This window comes from Lacerta agilis, chromosome 7, assembly GCF_009819535.1.
Source record: "Lacerta agilis isolate rLacAgi1 chromosome 7, rLacAgi1.pri, whole genome shotgun sequence".
NCBI classification, from domain to species: Eukaryota; Metazoa; Chordata; class Lepidosauria; order Squamata; family Lacertidae; genus Lacerta; species Lacerta agilis.
The window spans coordinates 82,630,990-82,656,797 of NC_046318.1; the positions used below are offsets into that span (position 1 = coordinate 82,630,990).

At 45.9% G+C, this 25,808-nt stretch overlaps 1 protein-coding gene across 1 annotated transcript in view; it reads left to right on the forward strand.

Moving 5' to 3' along the window:
• Positions 1 to 25,808, forward strand: part of ADGRB1 (adhesion G protein-coupled receptor B1) — a 272,638-nt gene that overhangs the window by 212,457 nt on the left and 34,373 nt on the right. Inside the window, exons 20-23 of the mRNA XM_033155932.1 lie at positions 3,005 to 3,155; positions 12,364 to 12,433; positions 18,568 to 18,634; positions 21,000 to 21,085. Coding sequence (XP_033011823.1) covers positions 3,005 to 3,155; positions 12,364 to 12,433; positions 18,568 to 18,634; positions 21,000 to 21,085 — 374 coding nt within the window. The remainder of the gene's footprint in view (positions 1 to 3,004; positions 3,156 to 12,363; positions 12,434 to 18,567; positions 18,635 to 20,999; positions 21,086 to 25,808) is intronic.

Consider the following 25,808-nt stretch of genomic DNA (forward strand, 5'->3'; position numbering starts at 1 on the left):
GGTGATCAAGCAAAAGAGTTGCTTTGTTTCCGATTTCCGTAAATGGATTTTTGTAGGGAATTTTTTTCCGTAAGACGAAGATACCTGGAGAGGAGAGGAATGGAAAGAATCCTGCCCACTTCCTTCAATGCAGTTTGCATTGCTCCTGCTCCCCAATGGGTGTGTGTGTGTGTGTGTGTGTGTGTGTGAGAGAGAGAGAGAGAGAGAGAGAGAGAGAGAGAGACGGTGGCATTAAAATTTCCAACTGGTATAGAGTTGTCTTTAGCAGCTAGCAATGCTTTTGTTGTTGTTCCAACTTCCATTTCTCTGTGTCTTTATGGCGTCCCTGCTCCTCTGACAAACACACACACACATTTTCCACCTGTATGCACCCCTAGTGAATAGTGCCCCTCTCTGCACTTATGGGCGTCTTTGAAGATGAAAGCAGTACATTTAAAAGATGCACATTTTTGCTCCTGGACACATTAGACAAAAGGGATGATAAAGAAGAAAGGTGCCCGCCTAGCCAATCTCTCTCTCTCTCTCTCTCTCTCTCTCTCTCTCTCTCTCTCTCTCTCTCCGCTGCAGCTTGGCAGCCTTTTTGATTATTAAATCACGCTTGGCCAAGCATTGCCGCCTGCTTCAAAGGACAAGAAAAGGTTTTTGCTACTGAAGTCAGAAGGGAAAGGGCTTCGATGGGTTAGATTCCCGGGGAAGGAGTAACGGCTGCAGCCACTATCTAAGCCAGAATGTTTGGATTGGAGATGGTTTGGTATTGATACCCATAGGATAGCTCAGTTGGTTAGAGCGTGGTGCTGATAACGCCAAGGTTGCAGGTTCGATCCCAGTATGGGACAGCTGCATATTCCTGCATTGCAGTGGGTTGGACTAGACGATCGTCAGGGTCCCTTCCAGAATCTATGATTCTATGATTCTGTTCTATGAATCTGTTCCTAACCAAATACTCACATGTATTTGATGTCTTGTCTGCCAACCTAGCAGTTCGAAAGCACATCAAAGTGCAAGTAGATAAATAGGTACCACTCCGGCGGGAAGGGAAACAGCGTTTCCGTGCGCCGCTCTGGGTCACCAGAAGCGGCTTAGTCATCCTGGCCACATGACCCGGAAGCTGTACACTGGCTCCCTCGGCCAGTAAAGCGAAATGAGCATCGCAACCCCAGTCATTTGCGACTGGACCTAATGGTTAGGGGTCCCTTTACCCTTTACCTTTTTGAGGCAGGGATCCCAGCAGCTCATGCATAGACTGTGCTGCCTTTGACTTGACCAAAAGTGAGTGTGCATCTCTAACAAGTTTCCTCCTCAAAGCTAGAGCCTTATACCCCATTTTAGCTAATGGAACAGGGATGCAGGTGACACTGTGGGTTAAACCACTGAGCCTAGGGCTCGCTGATCAGAAGGTTGGCGGTTCGAATCCCTGCGACAGGGTGAGCTCCCATTGCTCGGTCCCTGCTCCTGCCAACCTAGCAGTTTGAAAGCAAATCAAAGTGCAAGTAGATAAATAGGTACCGCTCTGGCGGGAAGGTAAACGGTGTTTCTGTGTGCTGCTCTGGTTCGCCAGAAGTGGTTTAGTCATGCTGGCCACATGATCTGGAAGCTGTACGCTGGCTCCCTCGGCCAGTAACGCAAGATGAGCGCCGCAACCCCAGAGTCAGACACGACTGGACCAAATGATCAAGGGGTCCCTTTACCTTTACCTAGCTAATGGAACAGGGAGTAGAAGGCAATTACCTGCCCTTCTTTTTCTCCTATATAGGTAAGAATGTGTATATCAGCATCTTCCCTTTCGCCATCACTCATCTGGGAAGTCTGAAGTTAGAGTTCTTTCTGATCGGCCTCGTCTTTATATATTCTGATGCAAGCAGAGCCAGCTGGCAGCCCTCGGAAAAAACCTAGATAGTGACAGCAGCAAAGTTCAGAAAGGGAGCATTCATAATTCAGACTCCTCGGTTCAGAAATCCCTCAGCCATTTTGAGCTGAGCCAAGCCTCCTCTGAGATTTGGCTCGGCTCTTAATGGCTTGGCACCAGCCCTCTGCCCACACTCGCCATTCCCGCTGCCAGTTTGTGTTATTTTTAGAACTTCTACCGCACATTTCCACTCCAGGAAAGGAGTTGCTCAAAACGGCTTACAAATCTAAAAGCAAGCATTAAAACAAACATCGAAACAGTGGGAGAGGGCCAGAAAGCGGTTGTCTGGTTTTTTTTTTGTTATATAAAAATGGCTTTTTTGGTTTGTTTTTGTGTGTGTGTGTGTGTGTGCCTGTTGTCTTTGTCCATGGAGTTTTCTTGGCAGGGATACTGGAGTGGCTTGCCAGTTCCTTCTCCAGGTGGATCACGTTTGGTCCAAACTCTCCACTATGACCTGTCCATCTTCACCTGTCCATAGCTTCCCTGAGTAATTCAAGCCCCTTCGCCACGACAAGGCAGTGATCCATGAATCCATGATGCTTTTGAATTCTGGTGCTGGAGGAGACTCTTGAGAGTCCCATGGACTGCAAGAAGATCAAACCTATCCATTCTTAAAGAAATCAGCCCTGAGTGCTCACTAGAAGGGCAGATCCTGATGTTGAGGCTCCAGTACTTTGGCCACATCATGAGAAGAGAAGACTCCCTAGAAAAGACCCGGATGTTGGGAAAGATGGAGGGCACAAGGAGAAGGGGACGACCGAGGATGAGATGGTTGGACAGTGTTCTCGAAGCTACTAACATGAGTTTGGCCAAACTGCGAGAGGCAGTGGAGGATAGGCGTGCCTGGCGTGCTCTGGTCCATGGGGTCACGAAGAGTCGGACACGACTGAACGACTGAACAACAGTGTGTGTGTGTGTGTGTGTGTGTGTGTGTGTGTTTGTGCGTGTGTTTTAAAAATATAAATAAACAAGAGACTCGGCCTAAGAAGTTATTGTGGCATACTGTCCCTTTAACTCTTATGGTCCTGCTGTCCGTTGCGCTTGACTTTCTCCTCTTTCTTCTCACACGTGTCATTTCTCTCTCTCTCTCTTTTCCAGGTGATATGCACTTTGGTGGCAGCCTTCCTTCACTTTTTCTTCCTCTCCTCCTTCTGCTGGGTGCTGACCGAAGCCTGGCAATCTTACATGGCCGTGACGGGCAGGCTGAGAAACCGAATCATCCGTAAACGTTTCCTGTGTCTTGGATGGGGTGAGGATCACTTGGTTAAACCTGGAGCTGGGAAGTGGGGGCGGGGGGGGGGAGCAATCACACCCTTCAGCAATGCACCCAGTGCCAAGCATCAGCTGAAGCTCAAATGGGTGGATCTGAACCATACTGAAAAGGGGTTCCTCTGCTCAGAATCCCAAAATCTATATTGCAGTGTTCAGGTGTGGAACCCATAAGAAGACTCTGGTCAGGGGCATAGCAAGGGGGGGCAGGCCACCCCATGTTCCATAATGGAGGGGGTGACAAATTATCAAGGAACACTTTTTGTGGGGGGGGGGGTTTGAATTTTTTTTTAATGCCTGCTCCGAAGGTCTTATCTTACTATACTAGGGATTATATAGCTATATATGAAATTTCATGCATATCGGTTAATATCTTGACCCTCCTCCACCAAAATAGCTGTTCACTTGGCTGTTTTCCTATGCCATGGAGGCTGAAATTTCAGTTCAGTGGAGCACTTCCTGTTCTCAACCGTAACCCTGTGGAAAGCCATCTAATCAGATTTTAATTTGATTTTGAGATGTGTTTAGGAGGTAATTTAATTATTGTTTGATTTTATACCAATGTTACGTATCTGATGTTAGCCACCCTGAGCCCGACTTCGGCCGGGGAGGGTGGGATATAAATAAAAGGGTTTTTTATTATTACTTGTTATTATTCCTTTGTAATAAAATATGAAATAACGTAAAACCATTTTTGCGGGGGGGGGGAATCAATGGGGGGGGGGTTGACAATAAATTTTTTGCACCCGGATACCAATTTACCTTGCTACACCCCTGACTCTGGTTTTGTTGCACAAAACTGAAATAACACCACACACACCCGTATTCGTTTCATCTCTGTTTGAATTCATTTTGAGGGGGGGAATCAGGAGAAAGTTTCCAACTCAGTGATAGATGCTGGGGATTGAACCTGGGACATTCTACATTCAAAGCAGCTGCTCTGCCACTGAGGTGTGGAACTTCCCCTTAGTGGTGTGTCTCTGTATGAGGCACCTTCCCATGTACCAGTGAAGGGGAGCATGGCTTGTTACAGTGCTGGGATGCTCACTTGGTTGTGGTTGATCTTTTCAAATGTTGTTTGAGCATGGAATTTAGAATTCAGTATACCATTAGTTTTCCTGAAGGAAATGACTGGGAATGTAGCGGGCTTCGCATCTCGGTGTAGCTGCAGAAAGTTCCATTCCCCTGGGAATTTTAAATTCAAATCCCCCAGTGCAAAACTGTTGCAATACATATGGATATTATTGCAGCATGAGTTGACTGTGCAATTGCTCCAGCGTGATGGATTGCTCAGATGTGGAGCCCGAACAGCTGACTTGAGAAATCTGTCCTCATATACATGGGTGGGATTATTCTGCCACAGTGCACGTTGTGTTCAGAGTGGTGCTGGTTACCGGGTCTCTCTTAAAAACACAGTAAGCATTTCAGGATGCTCCTCCCACTTCCTGGATAGCTAGTTCAGTGGTGTAATGGTTAGGGCAGGGTTCAGCAAACTTACCGTGCCTCTGGCCGGTTCCTCCAGTGCCGATCGTGTGGCGGGCTGGAGGACAGGGAGCGTGCGCCCATACACGTGCACACATGCTATTTTTGTAGCACTTCCAGGTCAGCGGAGCACCGGAAATAGCTTGTGCACACGCGCATGGGCCTCCTCCGACCCGGAAGTGTGCCGGAAATGACGCTTGCACATGTGCACAAGCTATTTCTGGTGTTCCGCCGTCCCAGAAGTGGGCAGCTGTGCCGCGCCACACCGTGCCACACCGGTAAGAGCGGGCAGTGGCAGCGGGCAGCGGGCAGCGGGGGTCACCGCGGGCTGGATAATTGAGTCGCTCGGGCCGTATCTGGCCCATGGGCCTTAGTTTGGGGACCCCTGGGTTAGGGTGTTGGACTAGGCCCTCACAGACTGAGCTTTGAATCTCCAATTACGCATGAAGTTTGCTGGGTGATCCTGGGCCAATCTAACCTGCCATACAAGGGTTTTTGTGTGGATAACATGAGGAGGCAGAGAGAACCATGTATGCCACGTTGAGTTGTAGAATAAAAATGTAAGCGAAGGGAGGGAGATTACAAGGCAGATGAATTTTAAGGGTGTGACTCGTTACTTTGTGGCTCATACCACGATCTGTGCAACCTGACAAAATGCCTCTGAATGGTCACCTCGCTGCAAGTTCAGCGGCATAACTACTTTATAAAAGGAATCAGGGGCTGGGTGGGTGGGAGGAGAACTGGAGATTATTCCCTGGTTCAGATTTCAATTCAAAGCCGGGAAGAATTGGGACACCTGTTGCACACTTCTTCTTTGAGGGGAAACAAAATAGAAAATTCTTTCCAGTAGCACCTTAGAGACCAACTGAGTTTGTTCTTGGTATGAGCTTCCGTGTGCATGCACACTTTTTCAGATACACTGAAACAGAAGTCACCAGACCCTTATATATAGTGTCGTCTACAGGTTTTCCACACCTATCAGCTGATCACCCATTCCCACCACCCTTCTGAGTAATACCCCTCCCCACTCCCTCACTATATATAAGAGTCTGGTGACTTCTGTTTCAGTGTATCTGAAGAAGTGTGCATGCACACAAAAGCTCATACCAAGAACAAACTCAGTTGGTCTCTAAGGTGCTACTGGAAAGAATTTTCTATTTTGTTTCGACTATGGCAGACCAACACGGCTACCCACCTGTAATTTGAGGGGGAAATTAGGCTTGTTCATATATTCCATTGAACACAGGTTCAATGCATATCCTGTTTCCATCAAGCAAAAAGATCTAAAAAGTAAGTCATTAAACTTCTGAGCAGGTGCATTTCAAGATTCCTCCTGATATTCTCAGCTGGTGAGAATCACAAGTGGCGAGAGTGCTGTTGCACTCAGGTATGGCTTATAGACTTTCCATTGGAATCCAGCAATTTTTCACAATGTAGTGTGTTTTGTAGATTTTCAACAATGTATGATTTTTTAATGCACAGTCCCTCAATATGCACAGTTCTGCACACTTTTTCTTGGTTGGGAAACCGATCAACTCGATTTGCTAAACTTCAAAGGATAGCTGCAGTTTGGCTTGCATATTATTTTCAGAAGTGTAGCTTTGCATTAAAATGAAAACTGAACTGAATCCCGTCCCCAATCTCTAAGGGAAATTCTTTCTTTCTGCACCTCTGGCTGTGACCAAAGTTACAAAGTCAGCTTCACTGTGGCCGCCCGCTGCTTGCTTGGCCCTGAGCTAGGTAATCCTTTAACCTCTTGGGATTCCCCAGGGTGGTGTTGATTTGAGTGGCTCCTCTGAGAATTTAAAAGGATCTGTTTCACCCTTCACACGGACGCATCCTGGCCAAGTACGAAAACGGAAACTTCCCATGAGGGTCAAGCAGAATTCCCCCTCCCCAAGAGACACATGTTTTGGGAGAAATTTCCCTTGCGGATTCAAATACGGAGGCTCACAGCCAATTCCCAGTTGTTGTTGTTGTTGTTGTTGTTCAGTCGTTCAGTCGTGTCCGACTCTTCGTGACCCCATGGACCAGAGCACCCCAGGCACGCCTATCCTTCACTGCCTCTCACAGTTTGGCCAAACTCATGTTAGTAGCTTCGAGAACAGTGTCCAACCATCTCATCCTCTGTCGTCCCTTTCTCCTTGTGCCCTCCATCTTTCCCAACATCAGGGTCTTTTCTAGGGAATCTTCTCTTCTCATGAGGTGGCCAAAGTACTGGAGCCTCAACTTCAGGATCTGTCCATAAAATGCAGTATTTTATGTAAACTGCTTAGGGATTTTGTATATTAAGCAGTATATATTACTGATGATGATGATCTAGTTGGCCTTATTTCATCCAATGGTCTTGGATGAAAAAAAGAATAATACAAAATATTAGCAGAGAAATATTCAGCTCAGCTCTCATTTTAAATCTTCGAGACACTCTTCAAGTGAAGTAGAAAGAATTGGAAAGTGGGCTGACAGAGTAAGACTCCCCCTTGTTAAAAACTCCCTAGCAGGACTGCCTACATGGAGAAAAACAGCATATTAAAGAGGGGGGAATCAGTGTGGGGTAGTGTTGGATTAAGACCCAGGCGACCAGGGTTCAAATCCCCACTTGGGCCATTTACTCACCTGCAGCATAACCTACCTCACAGGATTGTTATTGGGATAAAGCTGGGAAGGGATGTGCACCACATTTAGCTCCTTGGAAAAGTGTGATATAAACACAATAAATAAATATTAATAATTGTAATTGTTAAGCAAAAGTCATGCATAAGTCTCTTCCTGATCCCAGAATTGTAGAGTTGGAATGCGCCACTTTGTGACACGGAGGGAGGTAGCTTTTTTCATTTTGCTTGAGATTAGCTTTTGTTTTGTCTGTTTATTTTCTTGCATAGGGAAGCACGGAAAAACTGAGCCAACTCTCCCCTGCAGTTAGAATTGGTAGAGACCCAATTTCTATCACCTCGCTCAATGTAATGTGTAGAACTGCTCTCCAAGTCAAGATCTTCTCTCCCGAGAGATCCTCTGTTTACTATCGCTGAGCTTTATTGACTCAAATGACTTTAATTTATTTGCTTTTAGTCTTACCTTGTGTAATCCCAGTTTAATTGTCATTTAATATCCTTTTAAAAGCTTGGCAGCAGAGAGTGAGCTCTGAATCATCAGCCCTGTTAACAGTTTATCGAGCCTCTGTATCGGGTGCACTGAGCTATGCTCTCCTTCAGTTTCTGAACGCTTGTGGATAGCTCAGTTGGTTAGAGCTGATAACACCTAGGTCACGGGTTCAATTCCTTTACTGGACAGCTGCATATTCCTGCATTGCCAGGGTGGGGGCTGGCTGGAATGAGTCTCATGGTCCCCTCTGACTCTATGATTCTAGGAGCATCTTTGAGAAATTGGTAGACATTAGTCTGATCTTCCGTTCCACCCACCCCCATTCTGAGGGCTTGACTAGGTTGTTGTTGTTGTTGTTGAGTCGTTTAGTCATGTCCGACTCTTCGTGACCCCATGGACCAGAGCATGCCAGGCACTCCTGTCTTCCACTGCCTCCCACAGTTTGGTCAGACTCACATTGGTAGATTTGAGAACACTGTCCAACCATCTCATCCTCTGTCATCCCCTTCGCCTTGGGCCCTCCATCTTTCCCAACATCAGGGTCTTTTCCAAGGAGTCTTCTCTTCTCATGAGCTGGCCAAAGTCTTGGAGTCTCAGCTTCAGGATCTGTCCTTCCAGTGAGCAATCAGGGCTGATTTCCTTCAGAATGGATAGGTTTGATCTTCTTGCAGTCCATAGGACTCTCAAGAGTCTCCTCCAGCACCATAATACACCATAATTGACTTAGGTAGCCATACTCAAAGCCTTGCATCTACTGAAATGTTGTATTCTGTGCTATGAACTTAAATTAGGGTTTGTTCCAATTGAAGGAAGGAAGAATGGAAGGAAGATCTTAATAGAGTCTCCTCAAAATGCTCAGGTTCAGATTTTGGTGCACCTCCAAGGGAAATTCCATAAAGTGGCGAAGCACCTCTACTAGTCCCATACATCGTGAAGACATAAGGAGAGCCCTGCTGGATCAAGCTGATGTCCCATCAAGTCCAGCATCCTGTTCTCACTGAGGCCAACTGCATGCCTATGGCGTCTCTGAGCAGTAAGCCACTCAACACACATGCAGATCACATGTGCATTCATCCAGGCAGGCAGGAACACACACACAACAGAAGGGGGGCATGCAGACAGAGGATGGAACATTCTCAACAAAGTACAGTTCCCAGGATTCTTCAGGGGAAACCAAGTGGTATCTTAGTACTTTAGATCTGTACAGTAAGCCCATGACTTATCTGGGTGGTGGGGTTATGCTCCATCGATCGCTCCCTAAGCCAAAATCGTGTGCAGGCAACGGCCAATTGACACACACATCCAACTGACGCATGACTGCACGTGTGCCCATCGCAGCAACCCAGAAGTAGATGGAAAAGGGGGTGGGATGGGGCAGGGCAGGGGTGAGGCGGGCTTATGCACAGTCCACCAATACGTGAGGGGGTCAGGAACATCACCCCTATGCAAATCAGTTGTTGCTGGTATTGTCAAAACACACTGCATTCAAGTGAAGATGAGATTGCCAAAGTATTTTTTCTGGAACCCCAGCCCCCTCTTTAAACATGTTTGGCTATGCACCTAAAGCTTAATGTGCATAAATTGTGGACTTACTCTAGTACAGGTGTGTCCTTGTTTGGTTGCAGTAGTCATGTAGCACCTCAAAGCCCACCGGCTTCATTGTGGCAGAAGCTTTTGTGGACTAGAGTCCACTTTTTTTCTCATGCATCGTTTCCTACTCCACAAAAACTTGTGCCATCACAAAGAACTGCCTTTAAAGTGCTACAAGATTTGCGATGTGTGTGCCTGTGTGTTCCCCCCTCTCCTTTCAGGCCGGTTTCTTTGGCCTCACACAGGATCTTCCTATCTCAGCAGAAACAGAGCCTCCTGCTTCTGGACTGACAGGTCACCTTGGAACACCATTAAAGCAATCTTCCTTGCTGGGAATTACGTGTGATGCTATCCTTAAGAAGGACCGGTGGACATGGCCAGCCACCGGCTCAAATGTGCCTAACACCTTGAGGAAAATCTGCCTCAAATCCCATTGCGTCTGTAATGAGCGAGGGCTTTTGTCATTAGGATGCTAAGCCCAGCCCGGCAAGCGATGTCTCTCTGACTCCTAATGGGATTTGTCCATCTTTAGCAGTGAGATAGATTGATCCACACGTGACTCAAAGGGATGGGGCTTAAGAGATGCCTGAGGTCTCCTTAGGTGAGAAGGGAGGCAGCTCCATCTGATACACAGCCACAAGTATCAGAGAATAGGGGTTAGCAGTTTGTAAGTCACAGCGGGTGGCACTGTGGTCTAAACCACTGAGCCTAGGGCTTGCCGATCGGAAGGTCGGCGGTTCGAATCCCCGCGACGGAGTGAGCTCCCGTTGCTCAGTCCCAGCTCCTGCCCACCTAGCAGTTCGAAAGCACGTCAAAGTCCAAGTAGATAAATAGGTACTGCTCCAGTGGGAAGGTAAACGGTGTTTCCATATGCTGCTCTGGTTCGCCAGAAGCGGCTTAGTCATGCTGGCCACATGACCCGGAAGCTGTCTGTGGACAAACGCCAGCTCCCTTGGCCTATAGAGTGAGATAAGCGCCGCAACCCCAGAGTCATCCGCAACTGGACCTAATGGTCAGGGGTACCTTTATCTTTACCTTTACATTTAATTCACTCAAAGTAGGCCACCTTTATGCAAGAACTGGATGCAGGGAGTCCTTCATGCAAAATCACAGGAAGCAATGAGGAGGGGTGACCATAACAAGAAAATTTGCAAAGACTGAACTGAACTGAAAGTATTTTATGATACTTGCATGAATTTTTTTCCATTTCTAAGGCCCTCCTTTTGAAGAATTTCAATCTACCCCTGGAGAACATTTGGCAAAATGCTGCCCTCCCAGTTTCACCACTCACAAAATGCAGGCAAAACTGTGGATCCAGATTTAATATTATTTCAATCTTCTTGAAGGAAGCAGCTGATTTGGCCCCAACTCCTTCCCGTACCCTCTCTTTGACTGTTAATTCCCTTGTGCATTGGTATGAACTAAAAATGATTTCATCACCCCTACCCCGAAAAATAATATTTGTCAATATTAGTGCAATGCTGAAGATTTATCTCACCTTCTCCATCACTTAATGGGGGTGGTGGGATCCCTACAGACCTTCCTGGGTATTGAGATCAGCAGAGGGAGTGGCCCACCTCCTTTAGAAGTTGGCAGTTGTCTTGGTAGTTCCACCTTCCTCAAATGTTCGGGGGGTGTTGGTCCAGCAAGAGAGAGGGCATTTTCTGTTGTAGAATTTTCTCCCCACAAAGGTGTGTCTAGCTTCACTGTACAGTGGACGCTCGGGTTGCAAACACGATCCATGCGGGAGGCGCGTTCGCAACCCGCAGTGTCTGTAACCCGTCTGCGCACGTGTGGGTTGCGATACGGTGCTTCTGCGCATGCACAAAGCACGTTTTAGCGCTTCTGTGTATGTGCAAGCACCAAAACCCAGAAGTAACCCGTTCTGGCATTCTGGGTTCGGCGCGGTGCGCAACCTGAAGCGACCGCAACCCGATGTATGACTGTACAGCAAATAGCAAATGCTGAAGATGAAACTCTTTACCGTATCCTTTGGCACCTGACCTGAGATGAATTTTTTGTGATGTTAATTTAATAAGAAATTGTAGCAGTTTCATTAATTTCCAAATAAAAGAGAGACTATACAAGATTCTGCAAAATACAATGCTATCAAACAGGATCTGGTGGCCATAAACATGGTCCATATACAATTAGAGACCACTGTCAAACAACTACAGACGTGAAATTAAACCAACAAAAAATCCTTCCAGCAGCACCTTAGAGACCAACTAAGTTTGTTATTGGTATGAGCTTTCATGTGCATGCACACTTCTTCAGATACCATAGGTGTGTAATTGAATGGAAGGTAGTGAGTCAAACTATTTATAACATATAATGGTTAATACCCTGAGTCTATATCAGCGACATTCATTCATAGGCCAAGGTGGGTTTTGGCCATGTTCCTCCTTGCTTGCAAATGAAATAAAATCAGACCAAAGAGGTCCAAAATCATGCTTTTTTATTGGCCTCTAAAGACTCTCAGCTTAATCATCGGGTTTTTCCAGCAGGAAAGTGAAGGATAGCTCAGCCAATAAAAGCATGAGACTCTTTAATCTCAGGATCATTGGGCAGAAGATTCCTGCATTGCAGAAGGTTGGACTGGACAACCCTCGTGGTCCCTTCCGACTCTACAATTGTTTGGTTGTATGGAAGTGTTGTTATCTCTCTGTGTTACAAGGATGATAATGGAGGGTAGACTGCCTATGGCTGCTGTCCATGGTGACTATGTCTCTGGGTGCCATTTGCTGGGACTCACAAGTGGGGAAGATGCTCTGGTACTCAGGACCCACTTGCAGGCTTCCCATGGACACCTGGTTGTCCAATGTGAGAACTAGATGGGTCATTGGCCGGATCCAGCATATCTCTTATGCTCTTAGTAAAAGGAGCCTCCATTTTGGGGGAGAATTCTGGGTTTCCTTCACCCCAAGGCAAGCAGACTGTTTCCTTACTGCAAAGGGCCATTTGCAAATAAGTCTAACCTTAACTGTTTGCCTGTTTTGCTTTATTCCGTTTAGGCCTACCTGCATTGGTGGTGGCCATCTCTGTGGGATTCACGAAAGCCAAGGGGTACGGCACCATGAACTAGTGAGTAACAGTTTCCTTCTTTCCCCCCTTCCTTCCTCCCTCCCTTTCTTCCTTCCTCTCACATTTCAAGGAAAACATTTTTTGCTAGCTTTCTTTATTTGCAAAAATCTCTTTCCGCAAACCACTGAGCAGCCTAAAATATTCTGATGAACAGTATAAAAGCAACAATAAAATTACATCCCTAAAACAAGTACAAAATGCATCACAAATCAGCAGATTGGCTTAATACGTCAACATTGCTGGATCACCCCTCGGGGAAAACCTGGGTGAATCGATGAGTTTTAAGAAGGATGCGGGTGGTGCTGTGGCCTAAACCACCGAGCCTCTTGGTCTTGCCGATCAGAAGGTTGGCAGTTCGAATCCCCATGACGGGGTGAGCTCCTGTTGCTCTGTCCCAGTTTGAAAGCATGCCAGTGCGAGTAGATAAATAGGTACCACTATGGCAGAAAGGTAAACAATGCTTCCATGCGCTCTGGTTTCCGTCACGATGTCCTGTTGCGCCAGAAGCAGTTTAGTCATGCTGCCACATGACCTGGAAGGCTCTCTGTGGACAAATGTTGGCTCCCTCGGCCTGAAATCGGGATGAGCGGCGCAACACCATATGCACCTTTGACTGAACTTAACTGTCCAGGGGTCCTTTACCTTTTTTTTTTAACCTTTAAGCAGATGCATAACTGCAAATACTGAAGCTGCCTTCCTGATGTTTATTAGGTATCTATTGTGGATTTCTGCTTGCTGGTTTCCCATTGGGGCACCTGGTTTGCCACTATGAGAACAGGATGCCGGACTAGAGAGCCAGTGTGGTGTAGTGGTTAAGAGTGGTAGACTCGTAATCTGGTGAACCGGGTTTGCGTCTCCGCTCCTCCACATACAGCTGCTGGGTGACCTTGGGCTAGTCACACTTCTCTGAAGTCTCTCAGCCCCACTCACCTCACAGAGTGTTTGTTGTGGGGGAAGAAGGGAAAGGAGAATGTTAGCTACTTCGAGACTCCTTTGGGTAGTGAAAAGCGGGATATGAAATTCAAACTACTACTCCTCCTCCTCCTCCTCCTCCTCCTCCTCCTCCTCCTCCTCCTCTTCTTCTTCTTCTTCTTCTTCTTCTTCTTCTTCTTCTAGATGGGCCATTGGCATGATCCAGCAGGCCTCTTTTTATGTTCTTATATCCTTATGTATATATGAAATGTAGTAGTATTAGTGCTATGACAAAACACATTCCAATGTGCAGGTACTTGAAGACACTGGCATAGGAAGGGCGGGGCGTAGGAGCGGGGTGCCCCAGGCAGCGCGATCCCGGTAGACTTTCATCTCAGCTGCCCCCCCACGCGCTGCGTGACCCGCCCCCAGAATGTATGCTACGCCCCTGAGGGCAGCGCACCCCGCCCCCAGAATGCATGCCACACCCCTAAGGGTGGTGCACCCAACCCCAGAATGCGCGCCAGCCCAGCCCCCGCCTGCTTCCTGCCCCCGGTGTCTGAGCATGAAACTCTGCCACTGCTTGAAGATCCTCATGAGGCATAATCACCCCAAATTGCTGGTATATGAAGCTTGAGCAAGCATGATGTTCACCTCAAAGATGAGGCGTTCAGTGCAGTCCCCAAATTCTTCTCCACCTCAATTAAAATCCAAACTGGAGAAGAATTATTTGCTTGCTTCTCAGCTCCTGAGTCCCAAAGTGAGTGGGTTGTTTTTTTCAGCAGGAGCATGGCAGAGCACAGTTCTGGCACCTCTCAGATGGGTGCCATAGAAGCCAACTCCTAGGGACAGAGGGGTCTTTGCCCCCCCCAATAAAATATCTGAGAGGGGGCCACACACCCCAAAAGTTGATGGACATTGCCATTCAAATAGTGTGTGTGCACTGTGTCATGTGATCGCTTATCACATGAGAGAGACTGGGGATCTGATAGCTTTCCCTTCCTCAGTTGTGTAGTCAGACTTTGGTCTTTCAAATTCCAGGGTATGGTCAGCGGTGGGTGAATCTGTCAATTGAGGTTTCTAATTTTCCAAATTTCAAATTCGGTTCTCTGTGTTTCCACATCAGTTTGCGGATTATTATTCTTTTTAGAAACCTCATCAGCATTCTAGAATAAATTTGTACTGATGTACACATTTTTATACACAATTTGGTTTTATATACACGTTCCACTCTTTGACAGTGGAACACCCTCAGAAGAAAGTTTTTAAGCAGAAGTCGGGTGACCACCTGTCAGAGATGCTATAGTTGAGATTCCTTCATTGCGGGGGTTGGACTAGATTACGCTCAGGTTCCCTTCTTTAAGTGCATTTCATTTAATGTTTCATCAAGCAGAATCCTTAATTTATGGATTTTTCCCACCACTATGTATACTTTAATGAGGAATTTATCTTGGTATATTCATTTTTGTACACATTACTTAGCTGGAGAACTGCACTGTGAAACTCTGAGAAGCACAGTTTACACCCTCTTTAAGAAGTCTGTGGCAAATTGCAGCAGCATAAGTTCTTTCAGAGTCCCAAGTCTTCCTCTGGGTTTTAGATGAGACTTGGTTGGTCAGTTATTCCTACAGGGAGTCCCAACCTCTTCCCATCCCAAGAAACATGATTCAAATGTTATTGATAGTTTGTTGTTGTTCAGTCGTTCAGTCGTGTCCGACTCTTTGTGACCCCATGGACCAGAGCACGCCAGGCACTCCTGTCTTTCCCTGCCTCCCGCAGTTTGGCCAAACTCATGCCAGTCGCTTCGAGAACCATGTCATCCTCTGTTGCCCCCTTCTCCTTGTGCCCTCCATCTTTCCCAACATCAGGGTCTTTTCTAGGGAGTCTTCTCTTCTCATGAGGTGGCCAAAGTACTATTGTTAGTTTAGTTAAGTCTCATACACTTTCCAAGTTTCCTTTTTCTATTATTCTGAGAGAGAGAGAGAGAGAGAGAGAGAGAGAGAGAGAGAGAGCGCACAGGTATGGGTGTGCTGGACTAGATGATTGGCCTGATCCAGACTCTTCTTGTGTTCTTTTACATAGCAAGAGTATTATCTGTCTCTGCACTATGGAACCCGAATATTCTTTGTGTAGCGTGACTAGCAGACAGCCCAGATTTTGCAGTAGCTTCCCAAAGCAAAATGTTGGCATGGTTGCAAAGAGGAGCACATGCTCACGGGGAACTCCAAAGAGAGCAGCTGAGCAGGATAGTCAGAACTGAGTTTAGGGACTCTGGGTGTCCAGGTGGCAGATTCCCTGGTGCTCGGAGGAAAACAGAGACGAGAACCAGCTGAAATTAAATCTGTGAGGGAGGAAAATGGAGTCAATCGAATGCAACACTGGGTGGGTCAAAATGATATTGCAGTCTACCCTCAGCTGACCTCTAGAATTCTGATGTATTTAAAAATGCTCTGTTTGACACATGCATCTGGAATTGGCATATTTTGATAAGAGTTAAGATGATCACTGTACGCCAGCTCCCTCAAAGCGAGTTGAGCACCGCAACCCCAGAGTCATTCGCAACTAGACTTAACAGTTAGGGGTCCCTTGACCCTTTACCTTTATGTTCTGAGGTTGATGAAATATATTGGGACGTGCAGGGAAGTGCAGAGCTACAATACTACTACTACTAACAACAACAACAACAACAACAACAACAACAACAACAATGGTTTTTTTTTAATTTATAATCTGCCCATCTGGCTGGGTTTCCCCAGCCACTCTGGCCGGCTTCCAACAGAATATTAAAAACACGATAAAACATCAAACAATAAAAATTTCCCTAAACAGGGCTGCCTTCAGATGTCTTCTAAATGTCAGATAGTTGTTTATTTCCTTGACATCTGATGGGAGGGTGTTCCACAGGGTGGGTGCCACTACTGAGAAGGCCCTCTGCCTGGTTCCCTGTAACCTCACTTCTCGCAGTGAGGAAACTGCCAGAAGGCCCTCAGAGGGGAACCTCAGTGTTGGGGCTGAATGATGGGGGTGGAGATGCTCCTTCAGGTATATTGGGCTGAGGCCCTTTAGGGCTTTATAGATCAGCACCAACACTTTGAATTGGCTGATCAGGGCATTAGAAGGTCTGCAGGGCTGCAGTGATGCCAACATCCATGCTCCTCCACAAACCCAGCCACTTCTCTTCACTGTTGCTTGTCACCACAGCTCACTCAAGCCATGTTTCCAAGCTCTTCCTTAGTGTGGTGCTGATAACCAAGGCTGCAGGTTTGATCCCCATATGGGATAGCTGCATATTCCTGTTTTGCAGAGGGTTGGACTTCCAACTCAGGGTCCTTTCCAACTCTACAATTCTATGAAGAGCCTACTGCTCCAGGCTAATGGTCCATCTATTCCAGCATCCTATTCTCACAGTGGGCAACCAGATGCCCCAATGGGAAGTACACAACCAGAACCTGGATGCAACAGTGCTCCACACTTGTGAGTCCAGGCAAGTGTTATTCAGAGGCTTAATGCTTCTGACTTTGGAGGTAGACCTTATGGCTAGTAGGCGCTTAAAAGCCCTTTCCTCTATGAATTAGTCTAAGCCTTGTTAAAGGCCCTCCAAGTTGGGGGCTATCACTACATATTATGGGATTGAATTCCAGAGGTGTTCTATGGGCTGTGTGCATAGTTTAAAAAAGTTATGGGAAATAATGAGCATGCAAATAGTTTTTAGAAGTGCTGGGAAATAATGAGCTGACCAGCAAGAACAACAACAAAAATTCAAGCCGAAGGTTCCCTGTGGAGAAGTTTTTGATCTACCTGGACTTCCGATGCAAGCTATTGGATGTTCACCGAATGGAGGAGTTTGTGTCTGCTCCTGACTGGCGATGGAGCAGCAGGAATTAATCACGTAGCACAGTGTCACAAGAAAGAGTTTGTTCTGCAGAGGGGACCTGCACAACGGTGCGACAAAGCACAGCCAGGACACAGCTGGACATTGTGATGTTTTACTACTTGTAGGAAAGATAAACTGGAAGTTGCTGACACAACACGGGGGGTTGCAGTTTTTAATCACGCAGCTCCTGGACAAAGGCAGACTCCCTGTTGCCTCTCTAACCTTCACATTCAGGATCGTGCAGGACTGAATAAATTAGAATCCCTGAGTTCCAATTATTCCTATATATGGAGAAGCTTCCTATTTTCTTGTTCCTGTAAAATCACTATTCTTCCTTTGGCCTACATTTAAAGTGGCATCATACCACTTTAAACAGTCCTGACTTTCCACAAAGAATCCTGGGGATTATTTGCTAAGTATGCTGAGAGTTGATAGGAGGCGCCTATTACCTTCGCAGTGCAACAGCTCCCAGAGTGGTTAGGAAAGGTGCTTGAAAGAACATACAGATATTTTTAAACCTGGATTTAATATGCAGAGAGCAGCAAGAAGGATCCTGCTTAATGAAACATTAAATGAAATGCATTTAAAGGTGAACTTACTTAATCCATACCCAATGAAGCAATACGTGAATTGCAACCGTTGCAATATTCACGTGTCTGAATCTTGCAAATCTGTTTTCCTGCAAAATAACATGTACGAGAAATGTATATATGATTGTAAAGCGTTAATAAAACAATCATATGTTACTGAAAATATTGTACCCCCAAAATGCATTGGATTATGGGAAGTTGCTTTGTGAAAATGTATAGAGAGGCAGAACTCTGGGAGAACAGGGTTCAAATCCCCCACTTGGCCATGAAGCTCAGTGGATGGCCTTTGGAGTCAGTTACTGCCTCTCAGCCTAACCTACCTCGCAGGGTTGTTGTGGGGGTTAATGGAGGACAGGGAGACCCATGTGCTCCACCCTGAGCTCCTTAGAGCAGAATGTGCAATATAAGGACAACAAATTAATTAATAATAAATATCTTAGACAAACTGGCACACAGGGTGTATATTAGGAGAAATTTTCCCTAAAGTGCTGGTGAGTTTTCATGACTATTTTTTAAAAAAATGTGAATGTGTGAAAATTTGAAAAGGGAAAGGGAAATTGGGTGAACCCAGAACTGACAGGTTTTCCCAACCCTAATAAATATAAGTGTTTATCATGCAACTTGTCGCATTGGGCAGAGCACTCCTGCTTCCCATTTTCCTCATTTTTTAATGTTGTTTCTGTGCAATGTTTCTGCTGCGCCTGGAGACTAGTCTCACCACTGCCCTGATGTCTTTTTTCTCCCTCTTCCTCTCCTAGCTGTTGGCTATCTTTGGAAGGAGGTCTCCTTTATGCCTTCGTGGGACCAGCAGCGGCTGTCGTTTTGGTACTTTACCCGAATTCCGAACACTTTTTTTTTCTTTGTGTGCGCCTTCCCTATGCTCCCAACCCTGCAAAGACCACTTCTTTTATTTCTTTTTTTTTTAAAAAAAGAGACTCTCTCTCTCTCTCTCTACCTTCAAGAGGAAATTGCTCCTTGAGGAAAGCAAAAGTGCCCAAGCTAAGGTCCTTTCTCCACAGGAGATTTGTTTTTGGATTAATTAAGAGTGTGAATGCCATATTGATGGGTGAATTTGAATGAAGGCACTTAAGGGGGAGGATTAAGAGTGGTTTGCTTCATGTAGCAGTTGCAAAGGTCTGGCATTAGCTGTGTTCAAAGGACCCTGAATATACTGTGATTAATAGACATCCACAAACAAAACGTAATTCAGGACAGTCTGTCTGAAATGTGCATAAACACTGTTTGAGGGAAAAGAGATCTGGCAAGGAGTCATGGACAACCGGGGAGTGGGGGGGGGTAACCTTGCACAGGATCTCTGTGTTGTAGCAACAGAGAAATTGTAGGAACGGGATAGCTATGCATCCTTGCAGCATGCCCTCTGCATTTTTCCCTCTTCCTCATTACGTCTAGGTAAATGCAATACACCAGGGATGTCCAACCAGTAGATCGTGATCTACCAGTAGACCCCCAGCTGATCCTGGTAGATCACGGGATCCTTATTGTATACAAAAAGTTATGGGGGGAAAGCTGAAAAAACCTCCTCCCCAAAAAGCTCAACAACTCTGGGCACTTCCCTCCTAAAAAAAAAAAAGGTCAACAATTCCGGGCAATCAACCCACCCCACGCACGCTCCTCCTCCCTCCAATGTCAATGGGCAGATCACTGCCAGTTTTTTATATACTGGGAGTACATCACAGCCTCTTGGGAGTTGGATGTGCCTGCAATACACAATGCAACAGGGAATAAGAAAAATTGCAAAAATATTATTATTATTATTATTATTATTATTATTATTATTATTATTATTACCTGCCCTTCATGCTAATATCTCAGGGAAGGTTACAACAATTTAAAATACAGTTTAAAACATACAATTATGAAGAGGCATCAAGGGTAGCGATGGGGACCAGCTCACATTTTAATGCGGAACTCCACAATATGCAAGCTTTCCTTTCTGAAAGTTCGCATTGCAGTTCTTGAACCAAATGCTATGTACAAAATGAATAAATAAAAATGTGCATGTCAGGGGGAAGTGTGCACTGAAATGCATGCCTTAGTGAAAATAACATACAAAATGCATTATGTTAAGGGAATTTGTTTGCAAAAAAATAAAAGTGCACTTCCAGAAAAAATTCACGCTAACCCACGGATGAATTTTGCAAAACTGACACGGAATCGTGGAAGACTGAATTTAAGACTGGGGGGGGGGATGAGAAGCTGAAATTGACACATTTTTTTCATCCCTGATCAATTTGAGCTAATGGCCTCTTTGAGCCCACGGGGCATTAGAGCAGCTCTGTCTGTGGTTTGGGATGCTGTTTGGGATGCTGACAAGGAGACAACCCCATCCTTGAGCAGAGAGACATGCTCACGCACTGGTTTTCTCCCTCCGATTTGTATTCCTGGGAACTCTCTTGAAAAATTGGTTTGACTCCAATGTCTGCTTTCCCAGACACTGAACGTTCATCATGCAAAAGGCTCCAGAACCTAATAAGAAATTAGCAATCCTGGGTCCTCTAACCTTGTGCAGGTCAGAGTCCTGCCAGCCACCCAGATTTTGCTGTTAACCTCTCTTAAACATACAACATTTTATAAATGCTAATCAAACAAAACAACATGCAGATTGACCAAATCAGATGTATAATAAATCAGTGTACATGTAATATGCCCATGCTAAAACTCCATAGTAAATGCAAAGGTTCATGTATGGAGGTACAAGAGAGGATCCAACAAGTCCGGTGCCGTCTATATAAATCAAATGATAGTTCCAAAGGATGGTAAAGCATAATCTGGCGATGATGTATGTATCAAAACAATCCAAAGTATAAACGTGATGTTCCCGCGAGGAATCGGAGCAAACAAAAGACTTGTTGGATCCTCTCTTGTACTTGTTATACATCTGATTTGGTCAATCTGCATGTTGTTTTGTTTGATTGGCATTTATAAAATTATGTGATATTGGAATCATCATTTATCAGCTGGTTACGTTGGTTTGTATGTTTATGCATAGTTGTACGTAACTAAGGTTTGTTTGTTGTTGGATACTGTTAACCTCTCTTAAGCAATGCTAAGCTGGCTGGGACATATCTGGGGATATTCAGAAGGTTGATATGTATGGTTTTGCTTCTGTTTTTTGACATGGTCGGGCTTTTCAAACAAACGTGTCTGTCTGTTGTTTCTCTTCCAACAGGTGAACATGGTTATTGGTATTCTGGTATTTAACAAACTTGTATCGAAAGATGGAATAACAGATAAGAAACTGAAGGAACGGGCAGGGTATGCCTTATATCAATAATTCCTCTAAGCAAAAATTAATGAAACCGGAAATTAAACAGTCACACTCGATAACCAGGCAGGGGTGGAGGAATGGGGAGGATGATAATGGTAACCCACTCCCTCACAAAAAAAGAAAGAAAGTAGGAATTAGCTACTAGAGCTTCTTTTTCCCAATTGGGACAGAGGTGGAAGGCAAAGGTTTTCACTTGAGTGTGGTTTACCAAAGGAGCAGAAATGCCAGAGAGAACTTCATGCAGAAAACCAACATGAAAACAAGGGTCCTATCGATGCTCACCAAAGGAGACACTGGGCAGCTCGTTGTACATGAAACTAGTGCTGGTCCGAACTTTCGGAAGGACAACGTTAGGCCTGGATCTGGGACCCGGCTGAGAGTGAAAGAGTAGGTTGTGCCATGGGTGCGTGTCCACTTTTATGGGGTGGATCTTTGATGAGCTCATCAAAGGTTCCTCTTTGGGCTGCCCCCAATTTCTCCCCAAACCAACTCTCAGAATGGAGGCACGCTAGGAAGCGTACTAGACGGGGCCATCGCCTGAATTGAACTCTAAACAGCTGTCAGAGGTTTTGACACCTCCACCCCCAAATAACCCCAGCTTTCCCTAAGATTCCCCCAAATCTCCTCCACTCACATTTCACAGCACATGAGCCAGTCATTTGTATTGTGTTTAAGGCATCTTAAGTTTTATCGGGATGTGTGGGGTAAGAAGTGAGGACCTCTGGTAGGAGACATGTCGTGCTCCTTCTGGGGTAGTTTGTGCAACTTTGGCCCCCACCCTGCACTCAGCTCTCACCTGTGGCTCCTAGAAGCTGTCAGCATGTGACAGTGGCCACACCCCGGGAACGGCTTCAACTGGCCGGCTAAACTAGAAGAGGATAGCCAATGGGTCTCAAACCCTTAGTGAGTTAGGGACTTCCCCTGCATGTGAAGACAGGCTCCTGAGGATTGAGTGGACGAGACCAAGAGTGGGTCTAATGGTCAAGAAGGCAGTGTCTAGTGGAGACAGCCCCAGATCACCCCAGGATAGGTTGGGCTGCCCAGAGCAATTGGCATCTATCATTGGACAGTTCATCTAGCAGGTAGAAAGAGAGGCTGGCAGCCCCAGCATGGTGAGTGGAGGATTCAGTCCTAGAGGCTGCAGTGTGCTCCTTTGCAGTATCAAACCACACAGCCAGAAAATTGCTCGATTGGGAGTTATTGTCCTGTTGAAACATGACTGAGTCTTCAAATCAAGGCCTCCTCCAGCTGGTTATCGACTGTGTCAAATGTGCACTGAAAATGAAAACATCGAGGGAAATGTGGGCCTTTGCTTTTCCATACCTTCCCTTCCCCCTTCTTTTTTCTGTTCATTTCTTTGCCTGCATGTGAAATGTTCTCTTTTAAAAGTACGTTATCCACGTTGAATGGTTCTGCTGATCTTGTTACCTGTTTAGAACATGTTACCTGTTGAGAATGTGGAAATGCCTGGGAGAGCTGGATCAATTCAGGTCACCTAGCCAGCTAAGGTCAACCTGGGGTTTTTTTTTGGAACTGTGTTGGAGAAGTGGCAGCGGTAGGGGTGGATATAATAGATTTTGATGCACATGACATGAGGAAACTTGAACAGAGGAGGATGGAGTCTGATTTATTCTTCTTTGGGAATAGTCTGCGGACTATCTCGGAAGGTGGTAGACTCTCCTTCCTTGGAGGTTCTCAAGTAGAAGTTGGATGACCACCTGTCAGACATTCTTTAGCTGTGATTCCTGCATTTTAGGGGGTTGGACTAAGTCCCTTCCAACTCTACAATTTTATGATTTACATTATATGGATTTGTATGGCTAAATAGATTTGGCAGGAATTGGAAACTGGGGAACTTGTGGCTTTCCAGAAGTTGTTAAACAACAACCCCCATCATCCCTCACCATTGTCCATGATGGGTTGCATTGATGGGAGCTGGTGTCACACAACTACTAGGGAGCCAAACGTTCTCCATATGTGATATATAGTATCAGCACAAACACATTTATAGCCAGATCCATAAGGTCTTCTGTATTCCTGGTTGAGCAAATTAGTCCTCCCCTCCATTCTTGACTGCTGCAGCACCATCCTTGGCTTCAAGAGCCACCTAGGCAGCATTACAACCTTTCTCCAAAATATTCATCTCTCCCCCCCCCCACCCTGAGTTGTGGCACCAATTTCCATAGAAGCTACCGATGTCAGCTATCATGCCCCCCCCCCAACGCATGTGGGAGCATTGTCTCCAGATGGATTCTTGGAAAAGAAAATGGTGGCCCCCAGCTCATAGCCACCAGGAAGAACATTACTTGCTGCTACTATGCAATAGAAGACATATATATAGCAATATAAAAATATGCATATCTGTTTATGGGGGAAAGAAAGAAAGAAAGAAAGAAAGAAAGAAAGAAAGAAAGAAAGAAAGAAAGAAAGAAAGAAAGAGAGCCATAGATCTGATTATTGCTGGATCCATGTCATGAGCTGCATACCTGGATGTCAGATGTCACTACAACTTACCAAAAGAAAGAGTGGAAGGGGTGAGGCACGGAGAAGTCAGTGCGGTGCAGGTGGAAAGGCAGAAACGTTGCATTGGCTCTGCTGCTGCATCCGCACCACACAGAGCTCGCAGCCCCTCACCTCCCTCTCAGTAGGACACTCAGCCTTAGAAAGCCTGGCATACACCCCACCCCACCCTTCCAACCACTGCTGCAGCTGCCCTCTCAGAAATCTCCGACATTTCAGAAAGGGAGCAGAACAGGGTAAAGAGAAACTGACTTTTCTCAGCTATGCAAGCTACGCGGTAGACATTATTATTATTATTATTATTATTATTATTATTATTATGCTGCCCTATACACAGAAGTCTCAGGGTGGTTCACAGAAAATCACAGAAATTGTGGGTAGCAGTGGGATATTCACAGCCCTGAGTCCCACTCTGTGGCTGGCCAGCCTTTTCCAACACGGTTCCATCTAACCCCAGTGGCTTTGACGTGGTTCTTGACCTTTTTTGGGGGGGGAGTGGGGAGTTGGGCTGTCGCTCATGGCTTTCTGCACCTGGAATGACCTAGGTGAGAGTTTTAACCCTTCCCTTCCCGTTATTTCGTTTATTTCTCTATCTCTCTTTCAAGCTATGGGTGTCGTCGGTCGGGATTTCCCTTTTGATTTTTGTCCCCCTTATGGGTTTAAATATTCCCCCCCACCCCCACCCGTCCTCCTGTCCTCCCTCCCTTTTCCTTTTATTTATTTTTTTGGTTTTGTTTGTGTTTTCACGAGCAAAGTGTTTTGTTTCGTTTCAGTCTTTTAATTTTAATTGCAGTCAGATGGCAGTGCCTCTTTACGGCATGACGCTCAAATGTTCCAAGTGTGGAGTGCTATCTTCCGCTGATGTTTCCGCCACAGCCACCAGTAACGCCATGTTAGTTCCTCTAATTTCAACTTCTTTTCTTTCTCCTTTTTTTTTAAAAAAATATTATTATTTTCTACCCCCCTCGACCCTTTTGGTTACGAGTCTCCTCCTCCTTCTCTCTCTCTCTCTCTCTCTCTCTCTCTCTCTCTCTCTCTCTCTTCCGCACCCTGGTTTGATTTCTTACACCCGCCTGGCTCTTCTGTCTCCTTTATCCTCTCCTTGGACCATATTAGGAAACTAGGAAGATCCCTTATACTGAATCAGTCCATCTATCTCAGGATCATCTCCACTGACTGGCAGTGGCTCTTCAGGGTTTCAGTCAAGAGTCTCTCCCAGCCCTACCTGGAAATGCCAATGGGGATTGAATCTGAGACCTTCTGCATGCTCTGCCACTGAGCTGTGGACCTTCCCCAAAACTATAGAAACCCAATTTTTTTTTAAGTGCCCCCATTATCCAAGAGGAAGCGTCTGAATACAAACAGCTCCTTAGAACCCATTAAAGACTTGGACTGGTGGGTCTTCATTGATTTCAGTCAGGATAGAAACCCACAGTACCCTTGTTCCTTGTGTCCGATCAATCTGCCCACACCAGCATCCAGGCAGCTGCATTGTCTGCTAGTCGCAATTTGAGAAGCATCCTCAAGGGTTGAAATATAATAGTCCTCCCATGCAGATGGCTCGGTTTCCTAGGATAAGAACATGCATGGCCCATTGAGACCAGCATCCTGTTCTCACAGTGGCCAGCCTCTGTGTCCAGAATTCTACAGCCTCTCATCCTGCACAGCAAACTTGGGAAGCTATGTCAATGTCAATATAGGTCTACTCAAGTTTGCCTTGCAGGTCTTTTCAGGCCTTGCTGGCACTTTATTCCATACTTAGATGTGAAGGTGGGAGCCTTCCTCAATTCATGTCCCTACCTCATTCACGGTGGCCCTCACAATGTCGCTACGGTTTCCGCCACCCCTGGCAATTGGCCATGCCAGCTGGGGATGAAGGATTTGGAGTCCAACAATGTCGAGAGGGCCACGGTTCCCCATAACTGTATTAGCACCTGGCTTAAAGAGATCTACTGCCCCTGATAGTGGAAGCTCCACTTAGCTGTCAGAGCTAACAGTCACTGATAGACAGCGCTAGGCCTAATTGTAGAAATGGGGAACAATATACCTGGACTGCAGCATCCATCACGCCAACCCCGAAGCCCTGGTCCTGCTGGCCAGGACTGAAGGGGGTTGGAATCCAACAACATCTGGAGGACTTTGGGGTTGAGCTAGATGACCCTATGGGTCACCTCCAACACTACAGTGCTA